This window comes from Amblyomma mixtum, chromosome 3 (assembly GCF_055824585.1).
Source record: "Amblyomma mixtum isolate Tamu chromosome 3, ASM5582458v1, whole genome shotgun sequence".
In the NCBI taxonomy this organism is placed as follows: Eukaryota; Metazoa; Arthropoda; class Arachnida; order Ixodida; family Ixodidae; genus Amblyomma; species Amblyomma mixtum.
Window position 1 is genome coordinate 292,067,969 of NC_143014.1, and position 26,632 is coordinate 292,094,600.

At 44.9% G+C, this 26,632-nt stretch overlaps 1 protein-coding gene across 3 annotated transcripts in view; it reads right to left on the minus strand.

Moving 5' to 3' along the window:
* The window catches only part of LOC149355167 (uncharacterized), a 185,857-nt gene that overhangs the window by 13,442 nt on the left and 145,783 nt on the right, over window positions 1-26,632 (minus strand). For 2 of the 3 annotated variants that reach the window (XM_089583662.1, XM_089583663.1), the window contains exons 2-6: window positions 20,304-20,402; window positions 9,583-9,631; window positions 6,279-6,330; window positions 1,494-1,607; window positions 213-347 (exon numbers count right to left, since the gene is read on the minus strand). In XM_089583662.1, coding sequence (XP_089439788.1) covers window positions 213-347; window positions 1,494-1,607; window positions 6,279-6,330; window positions 9,583-9,631; window positions 20,304-20,358 — 405 coding nt within the window. In that variant the 5' untranslated portion in view covers window positions 20,359-20,402. The remainder of the gene's footprint in view (window positions 1-212; window positions 348-1,493; window positions 1,608-6,278; window positions 6,331-9,582; window positions 9,632-20,303; window positions 20,403-26,632) is intronic. The other variant, XM_089583661.1, reaches the window with a different exon arrangement.

Sequence of the window (26,632 nt, forward strand, 5' to 3'; positions counted from 1 at the left end):
AAAGATGGCATCGAACATTCGCGGTAAGGGGTATGGAAGAACGACAGTCATCCATAACAGCATGGAACCGAGCGTGGTTACAATTTTTCAAAAGCACTTTGGTCCCTTCTTACTCATCAAATAAAGTGATCAGCCCCAGTGCTGAAGGAGATAAAGCACGAAATATGAGGTCAGGGACGGCTATGGCCGCCAACGAGAATTCACCAACGCACCTTCTCCAGCGGTGGATGCTGAAGGTTTCGGGATGCTCCAGGCTCTTTGCAGTTGAAGGGTGCGCCTTGAAGAGTTGGAGTAGCTGCAGTGGCCCGTGTAGGTATGCGCTGACACTGCTGTCCCTTCTCGGGTGCCTAAAAATGAGCCAGAGTGAATCGGGACATTTTTGTGAGTCTTGGTGATTCTATTCGGATTCCAAATTGCCACATATTTAAAAAAAAACAATTCTTGCTGCTTAGCAAGCAATCTCTTACCACCGCAACTAAACGGAGTACTCTCAGGCCCCCTCCACGGCAATATTTTCATTTTTTAATACCGCAGAATCAGTCCACAACACTAAAAGAACACAGACGCGGTGTTTTTAGTGTAGTGCTTTTCTGCGTTATTTCCTTTAGTAATTAAACCAAGCAGTAAAAATGTGTACATGGCTTCTTTGATTAAAAAGACTACGGATTTCTATCGTACATACAGGGTCTTAAGAATGACATTTACTTTGTTCTGTAGGTGCATAACCGCAGGAACTGGTGGAGACTGGATGGTGAAATCCCATCGCGTAATAGTCTTTGCCAGAATATGCGAGGCTAAGAACGATGTTACCTATGACTGACCGGTTGTGGGGGCAGAAATCATATTATTTCAAGCCCATTGCTCATTCCTCCATCGTTGACGCCCCGACGCTGTATTGGCACGTTTCCTGATTGCTCCCAGCAGGACAAATGGCAGTGAGCTCTTACGCAATACTGAGGGCAAGTGGCACCAATTAAACATGATGCAAGTTGTTGGCGAGGGTGGTCGCAGCAAGTTCCATAGTCAGTTTCATGAAAATCAACCTTCAAAACGCAATAAAAGACGAAAATGTCAGGTAGAGCGCCTGCCGCCGCGTGCGGAGTTCTAGTCCAGTTTTCCTGTGCATCTAGAGAGAATTCCGCTGTGCGAACGAAGATTGTGTAATGCGGAAGCTGCCTTTGGCTGGCTGCGAGACCCTGTGGCCATCATTTGTAGTTGACGTATGCCAGCACGAATGGAGGCAACATTACAGGTAGACAGTCAATTCCTAGTCCCAGTTAGCAAGTCTGGCAAAACTATTTGCATATACTGAACCTCTGGGATAGGGCTTTGCACCCTTTAAGCTAGGCATGGAAGGAACGTAAGGGTTAGTTCCCTCAATTAGAAAATACTTCAACGGACTTTTACGGTGTGAACAAAATAAAATCAATTTCAGGTTTTTCGAGTGTAGCCTAGAGTAAGCGCTTAAGAGCCTTATGCTCGAGTGAACGCACCAGTTTTTGCGATCTCGCTCGCTGCTCCAGTAGGGGGCTCGTCGTTGGGGCAATAGGTGCACAGGTAACAGATGCGGGAGGATTCGCTCGAGGGCACGCCTGCTCTACGACGGCCTGCATGGGAGCCCAATTTTATTAGGATCGGTTTACAGAAGCCGCGCTGTCGCCTTCCCCATCCCAATTCTCATAACATATTCTCATTCAATTCTTAAAACCCAACTCTCATGTTTGGCAAGCTAAGACCAGGCTAGTCTCGCGGTAGCCGCAGCACAGTACTGGCTCTGTACCCCACCCCCTCCGGAAATCTAATATCTGTTCACATGAAACCTGAAGGCCGCGCTAGAAGCCTGCACCCTCCAAAGGAAACACCCACAATACTCTTCTCAGCGGATGCCCTTCTTCCCACCATCACCTGCCACCTTTCACCCCACACAACCACCACCAATATTCATCCTCCATACGGTGCGCCCACCACTGGCCCACTACACATTACGCCCCAGTAGCGCCCACTGTCTCCAACTCACCGGGGTCTATCCTCCACATAGTCTTCACTCTCAAGAAGACTATGCAGCGAAGAGAGAAAAGGTGACCGCGAAATCAAATTTAAAGACACAATAGAAAAGGCAGCTGTCCTCCAGAAGCACGAGCTACCTGTCCCCTTCCCACCCACCATCGTTGCTCGGAGGCTGGCCACCCTCTCTGCAAGCACTCCTGACACATCTCCACCTATTTACACCATGCAGAAAGATTGTGTCATGCATCTGAAGCCTCTCTTTAGAGAAAAAGGATCAAAATAGTCATCAAAAATAAATTAAAAAAGTGTCACATCACATGCGCGATTGCTCTGTAATTTTTCCTGCTGTGTTTAAGCTAATGGCATATCTAAAAATTCGTAGCCTTTTAATAGGTCAATTCTTTTTTCTAGGAGCACCTCTAGGTTCACTGGACACATTACGTCCATCGAATGGTAAAATACATTTGTGCATCCCCGATGGTTCGATCCGGGCCGCTTCGTTAGGATTTCTATGGTGGAGGAATGGAAAACGCGATTGCACTGATACTGCAGTGCGGGTTTAAATTGGCAATACAACGACTGACCTTTGCGGGTTACATATTACACAAGGGCATGCGCTACACTTGCGGACAACGAACAAAGCTAAGGGGCTAGTTCTAACACGCTCGCCATCCTTCGGTGAGTTTTTAAATACGCCTTACTAAGGAATTCCTTGCTAGGGCTCCCTTGAAGCGTCTCTTCCTGGAGGTAGAAAGAACGCTACTTGAAGCTTACTTCTCTCGCTCCCCGACCAAATCACATGCTTAATTGCACACAGTCGCTCTGCACTAGTGTAGCAGCGCGTGTCCGGCGACGTCGAATTCACTATATTAGAGCACATATTTTCTGCAGCCGTCGAACCGTAAACAATGCCACGTTGCCAGACCAATTAATCATACTGTCCTGTCCGTCATACTTCACTCCTGTCAAGTTCGCGGTTATTCCTCCTTTCCAACATGTCAGACCAACTGGCCCAAAGCTTCCCCTTGTTGAATCAATCATACTTTCTTGCCAAGGCATCAAGAGAACTGAAATGCAGAAAGAGTGCATTTAGACACGTGCACCTCAAAACAAGTGCAGAGATATAGACGTGTACACACTTTCCTTTCAGTCTAGACAAATGTTGTTAGGCAAATCTTATCTACAGCAGACGCATACAAGCGGCTCCTGGTCACTGTGTCTCCTTAACCAAGGAGCGGCTAAGGACTGTTCCAAAACTATACAGCTCCCTTGGACGCTTCCTTGTGTAAAGGGAGCAAGGGTGGCCCCTCATTTGAGATCACGAAACCGCGTAAGCTGAGAAACGTTCTGAAATTTGCCCTCGGTGCAGAGGAGGACAAGCGAAGGCACGGGCACAGAATGGTGTTTCCCTACTACCTCCTTGCTGTCTTCGTTTGATCCGGTTTCACTTCGCTGAAGTCAAGTTGCCCAAGCACAGAGCTTGCCTTTGAAACACTCTAAAAACCACTAGTAGTTCAGAATTATCCGCAGCCCTCCACTGCGGTGCCATTGCCTAGCTTCTGAACATATAAAGAGCATTGCCTTCCTTAACAGATATGTAGTTTCTGATTCCTCCGGCAACGGCGCTTTTAGTGCGCTTGCACTATAGAGGCCATTCGCCCATTTAGCTGTTGTTTGTATATTCAAAGCCTTCCCCTGGCAGGTGCCCCACGTGCCAAAGTGGTCACGTGTTAACCTGTCCACTATGTTGTGCTCAACCTGCCCAGCTGTATCCAGTAGTCAACAAAAAGTTCTTTGGATATAACTTTTCTTTTACCACTCAAATTCGTGCACGAAGTTGGTGTGACAACAATACGAGACTTTTTACACGATAGCAAGCATTGTGAATTACCATATTAAGCAACAATTTGTTAGCACAGCATAATCATTATCAACTGATTTCTGCTCTCTCTGAAGGTATTGACATATGAATCTTTTTTTATTACAAAATGCGGCAAGAATTTGTCCAAAGCCTTCGCACAATGAACTAATGAGTCACTACATCACACATAAGTCTTTTCTGTTGATAACTGCTTCACTCTGTGAAAGTATGGAGTCCAGGAAGCTTTCAGTAAACGTCTACGCCATGTTTCCCTACTTTTGGAACAGCACCTCGACTATCTGCTCGCCGCTGCTGGCTTTTTTGTCCCTCGGACGATGCACGATGCTCATACAAAGGCATTCAATTGAAATAATCTCAATAGACTAGCTTGTCCACACCATAAAGCCCATAGTCCCCTTCTTCATCCAGTTTTTCACAAGCGTAGAAGAGTGTTTCGGGTCGTAATTCTATTGTAACACATATTGAAATCCCAGATTATTGCATGTCGATAGAAGCATAACCTTTTCCAGATTGCCTTGATCAACCTCTTCACACGTAACACCTTGAACTCAGTAAAGGAGACGAACCGCACGAGCAGAGAGTCAGGTCTGTGCCACTAAATTCCTACCTCTGGGGCCTAACGTGGGAAGTTGGTAAGACGTACATATAAACCGTGTTTGGGGCAACATATGCAACGAATACCAAACTCCCACAGCGCAAGAGCTTTTATTCCTTCCAATAAATACCCCTTTTTCATTCTTCAACTGACCAAACCAGGTGCTCCTTTGCATACATAACCCTGGAAATCCAACTCCTTTCGCAGATATGCGGGGCTTGACTTGGGCTCCTCCCGCTTAGTTTAGCACATTGCAGATGACGTCTCACAGTCCATGGAGTTACAGAGCACCTGATAGCAGGCCCAAATCAGAGAAAATGTCGATAACAGTCGGGGTAGTGTTTCTTCGGGCTCGTGTGCACACTGTCTTTCTCAAAAACTTAGTTGTTTTGTCGCGTCTCCTGTGAAGATCGAAAACACCAAAGCTCCTCTGCCCCTATATCTCTTACAAATGTGTTAAGGCATGAACTGTGCTGTCTTGGAATCCAGCGAAGGATGATGGTGTTTCATCCTATATTTGTGGCCACGTATAACTGCCATCTGAGCAGTCTTAATGATGTTTTGTTAACCTCATACTAGCCCAGACCTTATAGAAACATTCAACCACAGAATTGCAACCTAAATATGAGAGCAAGTTATACAATATTTAGAATAGACGGAAAACAAATGCAAGAGGTAGTGCCGAGGAGAAAGACAAAATAAATAACTGAAACCCTCAACAACTCCTGGCGGAAGAAGAGGGTATTACTGCATGATAATATATTTAAAAATAGCAAATAGGTCATTTATATCTGTGGTGTTTGAATTATTACGAAAAAAGATTTAAAATATCAGGTACCTATTTTTGTTGGCCACTGTATCTATAACCATCTGGAAGGTCGCAACTGTGCCACGAAGGCACATTGCCTAGGTAACAGGTGGGCGTTGCCTAGGTAGCAGGTGGACAATAAACAATTCAAAAACAGTAGCCACACAGCGCTAGTGCTCCAAATTCAGAATTGGCCGAATAACGCAAATCGACTGTCCACCGTCATTTGTTGTTAGTTTCATATATATATAGTTTCAACCTGCACGTGTTGTTCTTATTTTTACTAAAGATTCATATAGAGCGATAAAGCAGCGACACGCGACAACGCAAAACACAGGACGAGTTCTCGGTCCACCGCGCTGGATTGATAATTTGTAACAATGATCCAACTAGACAAGACCAAAATTCTTCAGGACGTTCAACACCTAATATGTTGCGATGAAAACTCATTTTAACAGAGGCGAGATTCCATTTCTTCCCTTTCTTTCCATGCATCATTAGAACATGGCAATTAAAAGAAAAAGACATACTAGATGAGCTCAGCTTTTGTGCATATATGCTAATGTTTCTCTTTATATAGCCTTTTATTGACGATTACTCTAAATGTAGATTTAGTAGGTGAGCATTTCCTTCGCTGTTTTCTATAAAAGAGCCGTTATGTGATTATGTCCATTTAAAGTTGAGAAACAGCTCACTTGCCAGTCGGTTACTTAAGAAATTAGGATAGGGTGAATGAATGTTATTTCCGGGGTAACGACATTCTTTCATCGGACTTTTCCTTCAGAAACCTACGCCCACTCATAAGGCACTTCGAAATGGAGAGTTTTCGGGCCAAACCGGGCCTTTCTTGGTTTGTTTACAAGAAAGCATTCTTCACACACACATTTCCTTATTTTGCTTCAACGAATATCTTGCCAAGGCTGCCACCAATAAGCGCCTGCGACTTTGCGCTGAGCACCGAAACCACACTCCGTACCGCAGCTTACCTTTTGGTTTGCGTCTCCTTCGTCCTGTGCCACCGTACGAAACGATGCTTGGCTGAAAAACGAAAATTGTAATTAATAATAAAAGGCGTGACTGGTAGTGTTATACTCGTCGTGATAAACCATTTGTAACTTTCCGAATCAACACATTGGCTGTACGAGACCCCGTACAGCAGGGGCATAATTATTGAGACCCCATAGGGTTTTTTAATGCCGTAATTAGCCGGTATGATGGGAGATGAGCTAAAAAACTTGATTGATTCCGCAATAGTGTTTCAATTATACCATAAAAAGTATGAGTAGTACTTGTTGGATCTCCAGAAAACTGGCAATGCAAAACGTTTTCATAGCAATTATGCCGCAAATTCACAGCACTTGCCATACAGGACACAGATTTCGCTACTGTCGGAGTCGTGCGAGAATGCAGAATTTGGACCGAAAAAGTTTCCACGAAATTATAGCAAAGCATAGGCACTGGGCACTCTATACGCAAAGTATCACACCACTGTGTTTGCTGTGCTCCGGCCTTTGACTAGACAGAATTTATGTTAATTTTCATCAGGGTAGACTATTTGTTTAATTTAAGTGCTCCGGCGGACAAAAAAAAACGGACCAGGCCCCTCATAGGTTCACGGGGAATAGAAACATGATGCTAAACTTAAACCTGAAGCTGCACTTAGCTGGAGCGATTGTTGGCGGAGAACATTTGTGGCGAAACCGCAGTCGCCAAGCTGTGCGCAAAGCGTGTTGTCCATCCCAGCCGCATCGCCAGCGCGCCGCCTGGAGAGATCTCACACCCGTGCATATTGCGGAGTGTGACCGGAAGCGGACTGGCAGCACCCCGAAAACATTCTCGATGGTGCTATGCTTCATTTTGGCATGCACTCCCCTGGTGTCTTTCATAGGGTGCTGATGTCTCACCTGGCACGAGGAACTGCGGCGACAAAAAAAAAATGCCGGCGAAAACTTGCTTACAATAAAATAAAACCTGTGCGAGGTTTAGATGCTTAAACAACACGAAACATATGTCGACGGTACAAAGCCGAGAATGAAAAGAAGCACAGAACGATAGGCGCGGCGTGTGCAGTCCTGTCGTCTTGCACTGCTCTTGTTCCGGCATTCTTCGTCGTGCTCGTCTTTTTTGTGCCACTTGAAATTCCAAAAGGAACTCCTCTAGTGCTGGCTATCGCCAGCAAAGCGCCAGTAAAGAAGAGAGCTCAATCCTGGGCAAGTGCACTTTGTTACGTTGAGCAATGGTTGCGATACCACAGGATCGCAAAGAACCGCATCACCACCTGATCGCCCGAGGTGCTTAAAGGATTTAAGATTGGGGCTGTAATAAACTTTCGGTATGCCTGGGATGTTAAAGCACGCCGCGTTACGAATATTGTCCAGCGAGAATTTTTTTTAATGCGCTTTGTGGAAACTCAGTTATCTGTAGTCAAAATTTGAATTTCAGCGTGTTCGCGCGTTTCCCTCTCTTTTGCCGAAGAGGGCTCGTCAAATTTATAGCATGATTGTGGGTCGTCTGCTCTGTGTAGAAGTGTATTATTTTGGTCAGGTTTTCATGACAACAAAATGCAGTGATAGAGCAAGGTGATGTGCTCTCCTCGGAAGGTGTTTCAGAGCCCTTGACCGGTCCCACCACTGCCGCTGCATCGGGTCGGCGGGTCTAAGTGTCAGTTGCATATGTCACTCAGTTGCATATGTCAGTTGCATCACGTGGCCGACTGGCTTATTTTCACTGTTCTCTCGTTGTTTTATGTCATCTGTGTGCAAATGTTGGCGCCAATAGGCGATGAGAGACCAGCAACGGAAATTAAGACGCGTGCGCAGAATAGATGCAGGAAGTCCTTCGCTCAATGATGCAGGAAGAAGCGCATCCGGGAGATGGCTCTAATAGCTATATCTGTTCGTTATATCTAACCTCCGCTCCATACGTAGAAGCCGTCCACAGACGCTCCAGTAGTACAACAGAAGCAGTGCTAATGCATTTGTCACCAGTGTTAGTAATATGAAAGGCTTTTATTATTTCTCTCCTAAGTTTAGTTTTTGCATGTGCCAGGATCGAGGTACTGCTAAACAAAGGCTTGCATTTGCGAGTCGCGACATGCTCTGGGAAAAACGGGAACTCTATGGCATCTGAAGAGAAAATTCCTCGAAAACATTTCTTGGATTTAAAGCAGCCAAGAAACATGTGGAGAGGTTATGTAACGTGGTTGTGATTTTGAGACGAGTTTGATAAGCCCGCGGCGACTCAATCTGCTCCAAGATGGAGAGCGCACCTGGGCATTTGCAGCGACAGCAAATGGAGGTGTTGTCTTCTCGGAAAAACCTGCTTTTGCTGAATGTTTTGCCTAGCAATACTAAACCCCTATCAAATGTTTTTTGTATCAATGCCGCAAAAACGTTCCTCTCTTCGATGGTTAAATATTTTTGAGCTAAAGCGCCCTGTAGAAAAGATTGGATGTCTTAAGTGTAGACACATTCGTCTATATACTCTTTTTTTTCTCACGCGAAAAATTGGAAATCACTAAGCCCAATCTAGAGCGAGGTTTCTTTATTTCCTGCAACTAAGTGAACTTACTACAAAAACATAGTTACTCAGAGAAGATAAAACACAAAATCACCAGCTAGCACAAGACATCAAATTTTAGTCTGTGTTTCTTTCTGTGGTTTCTTAAAGGGACATTGGGAATGAGTTGAACTTTGCCTGCATCGCAAATTTTTGCGGTCAGTGCGCAAAGAAGCAAGATCCACTGAAAGTAGAGTATTTGTGACCTAGTAAAGAGCCTGCAGTGAAATGAACGTATGACTACCGCCAGCCATTTTCGCACGCAAACTGGGATGACAACGAAACCAATTCTCCCCGCAGATGTCTGGGATGGCCAACACTCCCGTTCACTTTGTAAAGGTGGTCGCGGTGTCCGCTTCGGTTTTGACTTCAAGAATTGTAGTTTAGTGGAAAAGGAAAAGATGTTCCGCTGGTTCATTTCTCATTCAGCAATAAATACGCCACATTCATTCCAGAAAAGATCAAAATAGTCATAAGGAGCAAGCAATCCAGTTTACTGGTAACAAACATCTCATTTATAAGGTTTTATTTAATCTTAAATGAAGTGCAAATGTGCTTACTGAGCGCGCTGCATGCACGCAATATACGCTGGAAATCTACAACTAATGAAGGTAACGTATTTTGAAGGTGCTATTTCTCGCTTGGCCGCTCGATCCACGTCCCCGAATCGATCCTCACATTCAGACCCGCTGCTCTCCAAAGGCCAAGAAAAAGAAGACATCGCACCCTTACCTTTTTCCGTCTTCAATGCCTTCGCTCTCAGCTAACTGTGGTGTTACGTCTGCAAAAAGAAAAACAATTGTTTCTTGTGATGAACATCAACCACTTCAGCAGACTGGGCTTTCGAAATTGATAAATGATGTACTTTATGATTGCATTCGGTTTGGTCACGGTATGGAAACCGGGTTAAATAAACGAATGATTGGCAAATTGTCAGTCAGAACGAAACGAACAACAAGCAGAGCCGCTATCGGTTTCTGCGTATAATGTACTATCAGCAAAAATACATGCGTCAAGAGTGTTCAAAGACTCACAGCAAAATAAGATGTTCTCATGCGAGGAAGAGTATAATAGTTAGTTAGTTAGTTATATTGATTTTAATGGCGCAAAAGCAACTGAGGCTATGATGCGCCAAACACAAGGTTGGAGTTTTTGTTAAACGTGAAGCTTTTTATACTTAGAGTTTGTTTAAAACGCTGGCTTCCTTGAGAAACCTAAAAATACATGAGATGTCAACCAGTGCACGATCGCCTAAAAGTAACATGGGGTGTAATGGGAGTCTTTCCCTATAAAAGGTTGTAAAATATTTCTTTCTTACTTATTCTAGTTTGACACATGAAATTAAAATGTGGTTCACTGTGAGTTCGGCACCACACATTTCACAGAGAGGTTTGTTTTGTTTGGTTAGCAGAAAGCTGTGTGTGAGGTGGGTGTGTCTAATGCGCAGCCGACATAAAATAACTTCGTTAAAACGTTCTTGATGCCTACATGATTGCCATTCCCATAAAATCTTTTAAAGGGCCACTGACCAGGGTCCGGACATTTTTGAAAAACAAGCCCACTGCATAGATGAGGCATCGAAGATAACCTCTGCAAAATACTAGAGCCATGCGCGCCCCGAAAAGCTGTGAAAATTCAAATCAAAGCCCGCTCGTTCTTTCCTTCAACAAAACGGCCCCGCCCCACTACTCTGAACCCCGTTGACGTCATGGGGGGTTACTTTCGCTAAAGGCACTCCATTGGTGCATCATTCTGACTGACGGGAGAAGGTTGGGCGTAGCCTTGGCGTCGCGTCGTCTGCACAACGCTTTCCGCAGCGCCTTAGTTAGTTATATTGATTTTAATGGCGCAAAAGCAACTGAGGCTATGATGCGCCAAACACAAGGTTAGAGTTTTTGTTAAAGGTGAAGCTTTTTATACTTAGAGTTTGTTTAAAACACTGGCTTCCCTGAGAAACCTAAAAAATACAAGAGATGTCAACCAGTGCTTGATCACCTAAAAGTAACATGGGGTGTAAAGGGATGCTTTCCCTGTAAAATGTTCTAAAATATTTCTTTCTTAGTTCTTCTAGTTGGATACACGAGATTAAAATGTGGTTCACCGTGAGTTCAGCACCACACATGTCACAGAGAGGTTTGTTCTGTTTGGTTAGTAGAAAGCTGTGCGTGAGGTGGGTGTGTCCAATGCGGAGCCAACATAAAATGACTTCGGTAAAACGTTCTTGATGCCTACATGATCGCCATTCCCCTAAAATTGGTTTCACAGAATGTAGTTTGTTGTTTACATGTTCTTGCCATGCAGCCTGCCACTTATTTCTGAGTTTACTGGTGATAAACTTTAAACAATCCCTGTGCGGTATGTTCACTTGCTTTATTTGGCCATTCCGGGCTTGTGCAGCGCATACATCTGCTTTCTCATTACCTACGATTCCAACATGGCTAGGAACCCAGCAGAATTTAATGTTATGTTTTTGTTTTGTGATTTTAACAATGTTATGTATGATGTTACCTATTATGGGTTCAGCAGCATTTCTCGAGTGCAGTGCTTTGAGCATACTCAGGGAATCGGTGTAAATGATGCTATTTTTGATATTCTCTCTTACTATTTTTTCTACAGCTACAAAGATGGCATAACACTCAGCAGTAAAAACCGATGCGCATTCTGGTAGTCGCATTATCTGTTTGTTTTTTCCTTGGATTACTGCACTTCCAACGTGACTTTCTGTTTTTGAGCCATCGGTATAAATTTCAATGCAAGTGTCATACTTTTCTTGTAGTGCAAAGAATTCCTGTAATATGTACTCATTTGGCGTTTGCTTTTTATTTAAATGTGTCATTGTGAGGTCACATACTGAAGGCAGGCTGTACCATGGTGGTAAATATTCATACCTTTGTGCATTATTCGGTAGGGCATCTAGTACTGTTAGCTCTTCACATTTGTCTTCAAAGCGCAGTAGTAATGGTCTGATAGAATGTGGTTTGTTGATGAATAATCTTTTAGATGGGCACTTGGTGACAATTGGATGGCAGAGATGTTTCGGAAGAGAACGGATTTTTAAGACATATGAGCATGTAAGGGCGATTCTTCGATCCTCAAGAGCGGCTTCATAAGTTTCAACGTAAAGGCTAACTACTGGCGATGTTCTGTATGCTCCAGATGACAGGCGCAGACCAAGATTATGAATGGGGTCTAATCTTTTTAAGTAGGATGCTCTTGCCGAACCATATACTATGCACCCGTAGTCCAGCTTGGACTGCACCAGAGAGCGATATATTTGTAAAAGGTTTGCTCTATCGGACCCCCACCGCTTCCGTGAGAGAACTTTTAAGATATTGAGGGCTTGAGAAGCTTTCTTTTTAAGGTTGTTAATGTGTGGTAGAAATGTGAGTTTCCTGTCGAAAGTTAGGCCTAAAAATTTGTGTTCTTGTTTAATTGGTAGCGCAGTGTGATTCAAGTATAGATTGGGATCGACCTGTAGGCCTCGTCGCAATGAAAAAAGAACAGCTACTGTTTTTTGAGGAGAAAATTTAAACCCATTTCTGTCTGCCCAAGCACCTAGTTTATTTAGTGTGATTTGTATTTGTCTCTCACAGGTTGATATGCTAGAGGACGTGCATGCTATTTGTAGGTCATCTACATAAACTGAATACATTATGGACTTGGGCATTACTTTAGCTAAGGAATTCATTTTTACTATGAAGAGTGTCGTGCTTAGAATGCACCCCTGGGGTACGCCGTTCTCTTGGGTGAAAGTCATGGAGAGAGTTGCTCCTAGGCGGACTCGGAATGTGCGGTTAGCCAGGAAGTCGTTCAAGCAGTTCAACATCCTGCCGCGGATACCTAGCTCTGCTAGGTCACGGAGGATGCCGAACTTCCACGTAGTATCGTAGGCCTTATCCAAGTCGAAGAAGGCCCCAATACAGTGCTGCTTGTGGATGAACGCCTCCCGGATGGTGTTTTCTAGACGGACAAGGTGATCTGTGGTCGCGCATGTTTTTTTGAACCCACATTGGTGTGTATCTAATAGTTGCCGAGATTCAAGTATGAAGGTCAATCTAATGTTTATTACACTTTCGAAAGATTTAGCAATGCAGCTGGTGAGAGCTATTGGTCTGTAACTGCTAGGACTTGTTGGTGGTTTTCCGGGTTTGAGAAAAGGTATTATGACTGCTTTTTTCCACTCGTCAGGTATGTTTCCAGTTATCCAGATTTTATTAAAGAATTTCAACAGTGCCTCTACAGCAGCCTCGGAGAGATGTGCAAGCATAGCGTAATGCACGTTGTCTGGTCCTGGTGCTGTCTTTTTTCCAGAGGATACCTTATTTAATTCTTGCAGTGTGAGAGGCTGGTTGTAATCTTCATGTATACCTGCTCCGGATGGGAATTTTTGTTTTTCAGCTATTGCTTTGTGTTTCTGAAATGTGTTTGTGTAATTAGACGAGCTTGAGATGTCAGCAAAATGCTCGCCCAATATGTTGGCCTGTTCTTCTAAAGATGTTTGTGTCCCGGGTGCTGTCAAGAGAGGAAGTGTGAAAGGGGTATGGTCACCAGTAAATTTACGAACTTTTTCCCACATTTTCTTTGATGTTGTTGAGCTGTTTATTGAGGAGACATATTTCTGCCAAGAGGTTTTTTCTGCATTTCTTCGCACATACCGCGCTCTGGCTTTTGCCTTCTTAAAGGTGATTAGGTTCTCTGCAGTGGGATATCGACGCAGAGCGCTCCAGGCTTTGTTTTGTTGTTTTTTTGCTAATGTGCATTCTTTTCTCCACCACACTTTGTGTTTCTTTTGTGCAAGTCCTGTTGTTTGTGGTATAGCGAGTGTTGCGCCGATATTATGCATTCAGTAAACTTCTCATTAATTTCATCTGTGCTGAGGTCGTCACAAAATTCCTTTTCCAGAGTGGCACTTTTTGTAAAAAGTGACCAGTCGGCGAGCTGAATTTTCCAGCGCCGTGGCCTTGTGGGGATGATTGGAGTGGACGATGAGAGCCTGATGACGGTAGGTAAGTGATCGCTGCCCATGGGGTCATTTAAAACATCCCATTTAAAATCGTTAAAAAGTAATTGTGATGCGAAAGCTAAATCGAGAGAGCTCATTTTTGCTGAGCTTGGACAGCAATATGTGGCTTTTCCCGTATTTAAAAGACAGACATTATTCGAAAGTATAAAATCTTCGATTGTTTGGCCTCTAGAGTCACAGCGTTCACTTCCCCAAAACGGAGAGTGAGCGTTAAAATCGCCAACTACCAGAAATGGCTCCGGCAGTTCATCGATCAGGCCTTCTAGATCTTGGCATGTTAATGTGATGTGTGGGGGAAGATATACAGAACATATTGTTATGGTTTTGTAGCTGATGACGCTAACCGCAACCGCCTCAAGTTTTGTTTTCAGTTTGATTTCTTGAGCCGGGACGCCGCTTTGGATGATGATTGCGACGCCTCCCGAGAGTCTATTTGCATGTTCGCGATCACGCCTAAAAGTTGTATAATGTTTTAAGATATTTGAATGTTGTGGACCAAGATTGGTCTCCTGGAGACATAGGGCTAGAGGCATCACTGACCCTAGAATATGAGTTATATCACTGTAGTTCCTCAACATTCCTCTACAGTTCCATTCATTGTATTATGAAAGCCATCTTAGTTTTGTGTTTGTACTGATTGAAAAACTAGATCAAGTTGTTTATGGCCCCGTGACTCGGGGCCTGCCTTTTTTTGACCGATCCAGGGAGCTCCGCCGACCATCCGACGTGGACGGCGAGGGGCTGCCCGGGGTCGTGTCCATCGCCTCTGTAGAGGCACTGGACGACCGTGCAGGAGGCACATTGATTTTTGAGTTAGACCTCGACCTGTGGGAAGAGGTCTTTGGGCCCGCCGACCCGGGGGTCTGCGTCCCCTCCTTCGGGGTAGGCGGAGTAGCGTGAGCTACTCCACCAGACGGCGCGGATGGCCCCGCCCCAGGCTCACTACGTGTGACCTGGACAGGTGCCGAAGCCTGGTGTGGTGCGCCGCGCCCACGCACCACATCGGCGAAGTTTGTTTTTGCAGTGAAGGAGAATTTGTTTGTTTGAGAGTACTGCCTTCGTGCTTCTTTGAAAGAAATGTTTTGCGTAGTCTTGAGAGTAATTATTTCATTTTCTTTTTTCCAGGACGGACAAGCCCTGGAGTAGGCAGCATGGTCTCCCTCACAGTTTGCACACCGTGGGTTAGCAACACATTCTTCGGTTTGGTGGTCCTTCAAAGAGCATTTTGCGCAAGTTTTGCGGCCGCGACAACTCAGTGAGCCATGGCCAAATCTCTGGCAGTTGAAACATCTGCGTGGGTTGGGAATATACGGTCTTACATTTATTTTCAGGTAGCCTACTTCAATGGATTCAGGCAATGTGCTCATGTTGAATGTCAAGATCAGGTGTTTGGTGTCCACTTCTTTGCCATCCTTCCGGATCTTGATCCGGTGGACATCTATAACTTCTTGGTCAGTAGGTCCTTCGAGCATTTCCTTTTCAGAAAGGTGGACAAAATCTATTTCAGAGATGACGCCTCGTACAGTATTCAGAGACCGATGTGGGGTCACAGAGACAGGGATGTCCCCAATGGATACAATTGTTGCAACTTTTGAGTGTTGTATGCTGTCGCGCAGTTCAAGAAGTAAGTCGCCACTGGCCATTTTTGACACCTTGTAGCCAAGGCCTAAGGCATCCGTCAAGCGTTTTGAGACTTGGAATGGGGATATTATCCTTGCTTGCGTTTCTTCTGTTTTGCTATGGATGACGTGAAATTTTGGAAATGATACTTTTCTTTTTTGAAAAAAGTCGTCTGCTTCGGTCCGCCCTCTCTTGAGAGAGCGATCAAGTTTTGAAAGGGGGGGAGCCATAAAAAATTGAGGTTTTTCGGTCATGGTGCCAGCCACCCACCATGGAGTCCAACAAGGGGACGCGACAGGAACTTGAAAGCAAGTCCTGCCCACGCCAGCTGTACACCTTAACTATAACCTAATATGACAACTCAGGGTAGTTGGTCACACACGGTTAACCCTCGCCGCCAAGAAAAAAGGAAAGAAAAAGAAGGGAGGAGAATACTGGAAAGTTGTAAGAAAGGAGATAGGACAGTGAAAGATGGAGAGAACAGGAAAAGGCGACTGCCGATTTCCCCCGGTCGGGTCAGGCCGGAGGTGCCGTCTACAGGAAGCTGGGGCCAAAGTGGTGTGTTGCCTCCGCAGAGGGGCCTTAAGGGTCCAAACGCTCGGCATCGGCTCAACCACCAGGATCCCCTTTTCCCCGGACACGGCGATGCCACGCACGGCTAAGCTCGGATGCTCGGGTCCGCGGTGACGCATTGTTCACCATCATCCCCCTGCGGGGATGTCCCTGCGGATGCTCGGGTTAACCCCGTGGTGTCGCCACTCACCAACGTCTGCATGCTGCAGACGCCTCCCTGCGGGGACCGCAGCGCCTTCTGTTCTGGCTCATGCCTACAAACCCGCATGAAGGAACAACAACAAAAAAAAACTGCGGAGGGAGCGTGCGGTGACAGCCTTGAACCCTAGCCATAAAAAAATAAAAAATAGTAAAACTGAGGCAGTTGGTTCCCCCCCCCCTCGCCGTGATCACGTCACGAGACGAGACGCTCTGCGTGCGCGCTCCCTTCTCAGTTTTTTTTCTTCTATGCAAGCCCCCCAAAACAAGGTTTTAATTACTAGTGCAGCGGAGCCTTTCCCTCGCTCGCCCACTTGACCGCTCCGCACACACACGGCTTATCTCATGCATCTTGTGTACGCCTTGACTCCAATGAACGACATGGGCTTCGGAGCGGAGGAAAGACAAACACACATGAAGAAAAGCAAACAGGTGGTTGCCGGGTCCGCACTTCGCCGTGTGTTTCGAACACAACCGACTTCTGCCCCTCCGCTCGTGAAGCGGTGGGGAGGCCTAAAAAAATGAAAACGTGGCTCGCTAACTGGGAATGACAAACAGATGTATGAAAGGATGCGCTCGCTAACAAGTCTAGCGAAGGACGAATACAGGCTGGTAACAGGGGTCGAGAAGTTTTGTTGCACCCCCAACCAGGAAGGGCAGGGAAGGGAGTGGCGAAGGTGAAAAAAAAAGCTTCAAACAGAAAAAAAAAACAGCAACTGGGGAGAGGAAGGACAAATAAAAAAAAACGTGGCGAGACACTGCGAAGAGACCCAAAGAGCAAAACAGAGGGTGTAAGGAAACCCGCAGCGCCCCCCCCCCTGCTCCCCTCAAACAGACCCAGCAGCAAAAACCATGAAAAGAATTCTATTGAAGGCGGGGCCATGACGCACCATGTGACGCACTCCACAGACACCACGCCTCCAGCTTACATCGGAGAATGAAGGGGTGATTTTGCCTTGCCGAGCCTACTCGACGAGGAGCGGGAGAGAAAAATTTCGAGGAGGGAATGGAAGGAGAGGAGGCTCGCTCAAAGTGAGATAGAGAGTGTTTGCGACCATGGGGTGGTCAGGGGGCCTTTAAGTAGGATGCTCTTGCCGAACCATATACTATGCACCCGTAGTCCAGCTTGAAGCGCACCAGAGAGCGATATATTTGTAAAAGGCTTGCTCTATCAGACCCCCACCGCATCCGTGAGAGAACTTTTAAGATATTGAGGGCTTGAGAAGCTTTCTTTTTAAGGTTTGGTTTATGGTTTATGGGGTTTAACATCCCAAAGCGACTCAGGCTATGAGAGACGCCGTAGTGGAGGGCTCCGGAAACTTCGACCACCTGCGGTTCTTTAACGTGCACTGACATCGCACAGTACACGGGCCTCTAGAATTTCTCCTCCTAAGGTTGTTAATGTGTGGTAGAAAGGTGAGTTTCTTGTCGAAAGTTAGGCCTAAAAATTTGTGTTCTTCTTTAATTGGTAGCGCAGTGTGATTCAGGTATAGATTGGGATCGACCTGTAGGCCTCGTCGCAATGAAAAAAGAACAGCTACTGTTTTTTGAGGAGAAAATTTAAACCCATTTCTGTCTGCCAAGCACCTAGTTTATTTAGTGTGATTTGTATTTGTCTCTCACAGGTTGATAAGCTGGAGGACGTGCATGCTATTTGTAGGTCATCTACATAAACTGAATACATTATGGACTTGGGTATTACTTTAGCTAAGGAATTCATTTTTACTAGGAAGAGTGTCGTGCTTAGAATGCACCCCTGGGGTACATACACCGTTCTCTTGGGTGAAAGTCATGGAGAGAGTTGCTCCTAGGCAGACTCGGAATGTGCGGTTAGCCAGGAAGTCGTTCAAGCAGTTCAACATCCTGCCGCGGATACCTAGCTCTGCTAGGTCACGGAGGATGCCGAACTTCCACGTAGTATCGTAGGTCTTCTCCAAGTCGAAGAAGACCCCAATACAGTGCTGCTTGTGGATGAACGCCTCCCGGATGGTGTTTTCTAGACGGACAAGGTGATCTGTGGTCGAGCATGCTCTTTTAAAGCCACATTGGTGTGTATCTAATAGTTGCCGAGATTCAAGTACGAAGGTCAATCTAATGTTTATTACACTTTCGAAAGATTTAGCAATGCAGCTGGTGAGGGCTATTGGTCTGTAACTGCTAGGACTTGTTGGTGGTTTTCCGGGTTTGAGAAAAGGTATTATGACTGCTTTTTTCCACTCGTCAGGTATATTTCCAGTTATCCAAAAGAATTTTAACAGTGCCTCTACAGCAGCCTCGGAGAGATGTGCAAGCATAGCGTAATGCACGTTGTCTGGTCCTGGAGCTGTCTTTTTTCCAGAAGATAATACCTTATTTAATTCTTGTAGTGTGAGAGGCTGGTTGTAATCCTCATGTATACCTGCTCCGGATGGGAATTTTTGTTTTTCAGCTATTGCTTTGTGTTTCTGAAATGTGTTTGTGTAGTTGGATGAGCTTGAGATCTCAGCAAAATGCTCGCCCAGTATGTTGGCCTGTTCTTCTAAAGATGTTTGTGTCCCGGGTGCTCTCAAGAGAGGAAGTGTGAAAGGGGTATGGTCACCAGTAAATTTACGAACTTTTTCCCACATTTTCTTTGATGTTGTTGAGGTGTTTATTGAGGAGACATATTTCTGCCAAGAGGTTTTTTCTGCATTTCTTTGCACATACCGCGCTCTTCTGGCTTTTGCTTTCTTAAAGGAAAGTAAGTTCTCTGCAGTGGGATATTGACGCAGAGCGCTCCAGGCTTTGTTTTGTTTTTTTGCTAATGTGCATTCTTGTGTCCACCACACTTTGTGTTTCTTTTGTGCAAGTCCTGTTGTTTGTGGTATAGCGAGTGTTGCGGCCGATATTATGCATTCAGTAAACTTCTCATTAATTTCATCTGTGCTAAGGTGGTCACAAAATTCCTTTTCCAGAGTGGCACTTTTTGTAAAAAGTGACCAGTTGGCGAGCTGAATTTTCCAGCGCCGTGGCTTTGTGGGGATGATTGGAGTGGACGATGAGAGCCTGATGACGGTAGGTATGTGATCGCTGCCCATGGGGTCATTTAAAACATCCCATTTAAAATCGTTAAAAAGTAATGGTGATGCGAAAGCTAAATCCAGAGAGCTCATTTTTGCTGAGCTTGGACAGCAATATGTGGCTTTTCCCATATTTAAAAGACAGACATTATTCGAAAGTATAAAATCTTTGATTGTTTGGCCTCTAGAGTCACAGGATGATAGGATAATAAAAACTGGCAGGTGATCACTCCCAGATGGGTTGTCTAAAACATCCCATTTAAAATCGTTAAAAACAGATGGTGAACTAAAAGACTAAACAGCTCATTTTTCCAGACATTGAGGAATATAGTACGTGGCCTTTTCGGTAATTAAAAGACATACATTATGTGTGAGAATAAAATCTTCGATCATCTGACCCCTAGCGTCACAGCGTTCGCTTCCCCAAAAAGGGGAGTGAGCGTTAAAATCCCCGACTACTAGATATGGTTCTGGCAGTTCATCGATGAGTTCCTGTAGGTCACGGACTCTTAATGTTATATGCAGAGGAAGATATACAGAACAGATTGTTATGGTTTTGTAGCTGACAATGCTGACCGCAACTGCCTCAATTTTTGTTTTGAGTCTGATCTCTTGCACAAGGTTAAACCAGCCACCTAAGAAAAGTGAAAAACTGGGAAAAAAGGAGGAGACAGGAGAGCTGTAGGAAAGAAATAGGTAAGTGAAAGATAGAGGGGAGGATAGGAAAAGGTGACTGCCGATTTCCCCTGGTCAGGTCAGGCCTGAAGTGCCGTCTACAAAAAGCTGGGGCCAAAGTGGTGTGTTGCCTCCGCAGAGGGGCTTTAAAGGTCCAAACGCTCGGCATCAGCTCAACCACCAGGATCCCCTTTTCTTCAGACACGGCGGTGCCATGCACGGCTAAGCGGGGATGCTCGGGTCCGTGGTGACGCACTGCTCACCATCATCCCCCTGCGGGGATGTCCCTGCGGATGCTCGGGATACCCCGTGGTGTCGCCACTCACCAACGTCTGCATGCTGTAGGGGCCCCTCTGCGGGGAGGATGACCGCAGGTAACATTCCAGTAGTTCCAGGAAGGTGTCCATGTTAGTGCCACACACATTCTGGAAACAAAAGATGCCGTATTCCTCGATGCCCTCGATGACTACCTTTAGAGCATCATCATGTGGCAGCGAATAGTAAAAATCCTTGACATCTACAGAAAAACTCACTGATGAGGGACTTCGGTCACGAAGTTAATCCGAAATATCGGAGGTCCTTCACACGAGGAACAGGTTGTGAATTTTCAGCAAGGTCAAGAATCTTTGCAGAAAATGGCCCAAGGAAAATTGCCAATTTCTGCGTTTTGAAACAATAACACGGAAGGGAATTCCATCCTTGTGAATCTTCACTGTGAAGAAGATTTCTAGGCAAGATTCACTCGCTCTTGTTATGGGCATGGCTAGCCCAGAAAGGGGAAAGAAGGGAGCCCTCAGGCCAGTGACAGTCCCAGCGATTGGTTCTAGGGGGGTGGACGGTTTTCCGTATACCAAAAATGAAAGAGAAATAGAAACAACGATTTTTTATTTACGCTCTATTTGTACAACAATTTTTGTGCACTTTGTTGTTGGAAAATCAATGGCAAACAATAAGATGTTATACCATAACTCGTGCATTGAATGCTAACGGTTACGTGAACAATATTCATATGTAATCCATATATATTTATGATTTATATATGAATATCGCTCATGTAACCATTAACTTATATAATTCGTATATATTTACACGAGAGTCGAATGTTTAGATCAAGGAAAAATTCTAGCGGCCCGCGTACTGTGCGATGCCAGTGCACATTAAAAAATCCCATGCGGTCGAAATTGCCGGAGCCCTTCGTTACGGCGTACCTTATAGCTTGAGTCACTTTGGGACGTTAAACCAGTGGCGGTCCTAAGAAGGGGGGGGGACCCGCCCCCTTCGCTTCCGCTGCCCCCCCCCCCCAAAGCCTTTGTATATTTTCCCCAATGTTCGTTTTCGGGCTCTCATCGGGCGGAAAGTGTTTTTTGACGTAGAAATGGAAAGCTTTTTCGTCTGTGATGCGCCAAGTAGTCCCCTACTTTGTACGTTTACGGTGTTAGATGCCTTATTTCACTCAATTCTACGTTCTACAGATTTATTGATTTATTTATTTCAGTACCTCAATGCCCCCAACAAGGGGCATTACATGAGAGGTGGGTTTTACAGAAATATTAACAAAAAACGAACATATTTTCTAGAATGCCAGCATCAAGGTTCAAAGTACAAATTAAACACGCAAACAGCTCAGAAAATCAAAATGCACAACACTCAAATGCTTTCTAATAAAAAAGAAAAAAACAAGACAAGATTAATAAAAAGGAAGAAGTGCTGAAAGGTGAATACGAATTCAACAACGGATTACAGAACAGTAAAAACTGCATGGTAAAACAAAGTGCAATATGTCAGCGTTAGAGGGGAAAGGTACACGAAAACCTAAAGTGTGTCTAAAGATTTAAGCGTATCTTTGAATGCAAGCATTTCTTCTATTATTACAGTGGCATTGGGAAGGCCGTTCCAATCTTTTACGGTTCGGATGAAGAAAGAATGCGCATATGTTTGTGTTTTTGGGCAAGGGTATGACACCGCTTGACTGTTTTTGTGACGAGCTGAAAACAGGGAAGCTTAACAGGGAGCTTAACGAAAATGAATAGTAGAAACAATCAAAAAGGGCTAAACTGGCTAGTTTTTGACGGTGCTTCAATAACGGCAAGCTGGATCGGTTCTTGATATCGGCTGCACTTGTGTAGGATGAATAATCGGCATGAACAAATCTAATGGCGTGATTTTGATAGCTTCTAGGCTCCCAGAAAGGAATTCCTCATGTGGGTTCGAAATGACGGCTGTAAAATCTAATTTTGGGCGCATTAATGTTGTGTAGGCTAGTAATTTTACAAGTGCTGGGGCAAACTTCATTGAGCATTGAAGATAGCGAAGGGATCGGCTGGATGCTGCAATGATGTGGTTGATGTGCGTTGACCACGTAGGATCGTCAGACAGGTGCAACCCAAGATATTTGCATGTTTTAGTAGCATGTAAACGAGAACCGCAGATAAAGTAGCTATGTGGTATTAAGTTGGAGCATCGATGGAAACGCGTGACCTCACACTTAACCATATTTAAAGACATTTGCCATTTTTCACACCAGTTTTCTACTGCTATAGTAAGTCATGCAAGCTAATACTCTCTTACAACACTATTATTTGCATAACAGGTTGGTAGTTATACAAGTTCAATTCGTACGTGACTGTCGAGGTATTGTGGTCCTGCCGTGGCCTCACAGTTACTTTTGTGCTTCATGACTGGCACTATCATTCAATTTGAAATACTGTGAGGTAAATATATGTTTTGTTTGTGTGCTTTATAGGGGTGTAACGTCCCAAAGCGACTCAAGCTATGAAGGACGCCGTAACGAAGGGCTCCGGCAATTTCGACCAGCTGAAGTTCTTTAACGTGCACTGACATCGCACAGTACGCGGGTCACTAAAATTTTTCCTAAATCGAAATTAGACCGCCATGTAAATATATATGAATTGAATAAGGTAATGGTTACGTGAATTACATATGAATATTGTTCACTCAACCACCATTAGCATTCGAAGCATGAGTTATGGTATAACATCTTATCATTCACCACTGATTTTTTAACAACAAAGTGCACAAACATTGTTCTACGAATAGAGTGTAAATAAAAAATTGTTTTTTCTATCTTTTTTCTTTTTTGTATACAGAAACAGTCCGCCACCCCCCCCCCCCCCCCTTGAACCATTCGCTGGGACCGCCACTACGTTAAACCCCCATAAAACACACGAACAAAACAGATATATTTATCACACAATGTTTCAAGTTGAATGATAGTGCCAGTCGAAGCACAAAAGTTACTGAGGGCACGAGAGGACCACGATAGCTTGACAGTCACGTGTGAATTGCACTCGTATAACTGCCAGCCTCTTGTATAACTAACACTGTTGTAAGACAATATTAGCTTACAATGCGACTTACTATAGCAGTCAGAAAGTGGTGTGAAAAATGGCAAGTGTCTTTAAATATTGCTAAGTATAAGGTCATGCATTTCCATAGACGCTCCAACTTTATACCATATAGCCACTTTAAGGGCGCGTTCACACTACACCAAAGTTCCGGCGAGCGAAGCGGATTCGCTTCGCTGGAAAAAAAGGGGCTGTTCTCATTACCCCACCCGCGACGGCGGATCCGACGCGGAACTGCGGCTGCTTCTCGCTTTTTCACGAAAGCAGCGAGACCTCATGGCAGTTTCTCTTCCGGTATCGGGAATTCGCGAACGAAGCGAGAGCGCGCGTGAGCCCCGCAGACAGTTCGCGCGCTTTTGTCGCTGGTTGTTCGGCTGCACACTGTCTTGCGCCGTTTTATCGCAGAATGGCGAGCATTTCAGAGGAGGAGGAGATTGTTTCGATTCTTCCCTGCAACTCTGTAATGGCTATGCTGGAAGAGTTGCGGAAGGCAGAAGAAAGACCAGCTTCGCGGCGGTAGCGGTGGTGGGTGCGCTCGTAAGAGCAATATAAAATTTCCACCTCACCTGATAACCTGCGCGAGGCGCTGATCTACGGGTATCGCCTTACGTAATCTCGTGTCTTTTTTTCTGAATACGAGCACTAATACTGGAGATTTTATAAAAGAATGTTTATAGAAATGAAGTGTTGGCATTTATTTCATTAGTGCGCCTTTCGAGAATATGATCCCATGTATCTACGAAACGACATCTGTAGGCCCAAAGGAAAATTGAAAGTCCTTTGCTTGGTCCTTTCCTATAAGGTAATTAGGAGAATTTTTTATGACCTTTACCTCCCACGAGCAGGGACCAAGTTTCATCTCTAAACCTTCGAAGAACTGACTGTAATTGGTTTCCACATAACCAGCGTGGAACTATAAATCACATCTGTTCCGCTTAAAACCAACCAGTTCCACTAAACGAGATGAAAGGAAGCTGCCTGTTTCACATAAATTAAGCTGGTCCATCTAACATGAAGTTAAACTCAAATTTAGATGTGCGTATCACAGGACACGCGCGCGTTACTAAAATTGTGCACAATTGAATATTCATCACATGTCACTATCTCAGTACAAACATGCATGCTAACTGCAGGGAATGAAAAGTTAATTACTCCATTGGTTAAAGACGTGGCACATAAGGAGGAGCTCTGGGAAAAGATCGGCAAAGAACTGGGAGTGAGCGGTACGTACAATTGCTTTTATATCTTGCTTCACGCCGATACACGCGAGAATCGTTTTTTTTTCGGATGCCAGTGTAGTACGTTTCGCGTTATTCTTTTTTGGGTGCGCCTCCTAGCATCACATGATGTTTAAATAAAGGCATTTTGTATTTGTATTTTTGTACAGTTCAGATATGGTAACTGGGCGCTCACATTTTCCTCGGTGTTATGAAGGTACACGCTCGTAAGCGCACAAAACCAAGCTGGTACAGGAATCAAACTGATTATTGAGAGGATCCCCCGGCGGAGCCACATCAAGATCCTTGGCTTCACTTTTCAACAATATTTGGGATTCAACTTTCGCGACACGAAATAAATCGCTAAAAATGCATCGCGCTCACGGTCCGCCCCAGAGCTTGTCACGCAACGCCCAGCGCTGCTGCCGTGATGATATACACTCCAAGATATTCGTACGAGCTGAACCTGCATGGGACAGGAGCTGGCAGTGGCACAAGCAAAGTAACGAAAGTACGTCGCGCGTGCTCGCACGAGCTGTGCGTGCATGCGATAGATGCAAACAGCGGCATAAGCAAAATAAGTGCGCCGGTTTTTCAGTGCGTAATGCATGCGTCGTACGATCGCGCGAGTCCGAATACGTGGTATAAAAGCTAGCAGCGGCGCGAAAACAACCATCCTTCCCGTAGGCTCAAAACTGGAAGACCACGCGAAACGTATACTGTATCCGCCAAAACGTATACTCTACTGGCACTCGAAAACAGAGCTCTCAACAGCGGCATGAGCATGCGTCGTACACGATCGCGCAAGGTCCGCATGCAAGGGATAAAAGTTCACAGCATAACGAGAACAACGCGAAACGTACTACACTGGCATCCGAAAAAAAAAAAAAACGATTCTCGCGTGTATCGGCGTGAAGCAAGATATAAAAGCAATTGTACGTACCGCTCACTCCCAGTTCTTTGCCGATCTTTTCCCAGAGCTCCTCCTTATGTGACACGTCTTTAAAGTTCAGCTGCCGCTTGTCGTAAAGGATTGGGTGTTCCTTTATAGCGTCTAGTAGCATCTCCACCGAGAAAGCGCTAGCCCGGCCCGCTGCCATGCTTGCCGCCATGCTAGAATTTGTCCGGACATGACGTCAACGGCCCGTCGTCGCTTCCGCGGCGAAGGCGGAAAAATCGGTCCCGCACCGATCACCCTCTCCGCGCCGCTTTCCGCCTTCGTCGGCGTCAAAAGCGGCCGAATGTGGCCGAATCCGCTTCGCTCGCCGGAACTTTGGTGTAGTGTGAACGCGCCCTAACTGCGGTTTTCGTTTACATGCTGCTAAAGCATACAGATATCTCGGATTACACCTGTCTGACGATCTTACATGGCCAACGCACATCAACAACATCATTGCAGCATCCAGCCGATCGCTTGGCTATCCTCAACGCTCAATGGAGTTTGCCCCAGCACTTGTAAAATTACTAGCCTACACCACATTAATGCACCCAAAATTAGAATATGCAGCCACCATTTGAAAACCCACAAGAGGAACACTTTTCTGAGATCATAGAAACTATCAAAATCACTCCATTAGATTTGTTCATTCCGATTATTCATCTTACACAAGTGTAAGCGATCTGAAGAACCGATCCAGCTTGCTATTATTAAAGCACCATCGAAAACTAGCCAGTTTAGCCCTTTTTGTTAAGCATCTACGTCACAAAACACACCGTTTTCAGCTCGTCACAAAAACAGTCAACAGGTGTCATACCCTTGCCCAAAAACGAACATTTGCGCAGTCGCACTTCATCTGAACAGCAAAAGATTGGAACGGCTTTCCCAATGCCGCTGTAATAATAGAAGACACGCTTGCATTCAAAGATAAGATTAAATCTTTAGACACATTTTAGGTTTTCCTGTACCTTTCCCCTCTAACGCTGACCTATTGCAGTTTGTTTTACTATGCGGCTTTTACTTTTCTCTAATCCGTTATTGATTTCTCACCCACAGTTCAGCGCTTCTTCCTGTCTTTTATTCTTGTCTTGTTTTTTCTTTCTTATTCGAAAGCATTTAAGCATTTTGCATTTTGA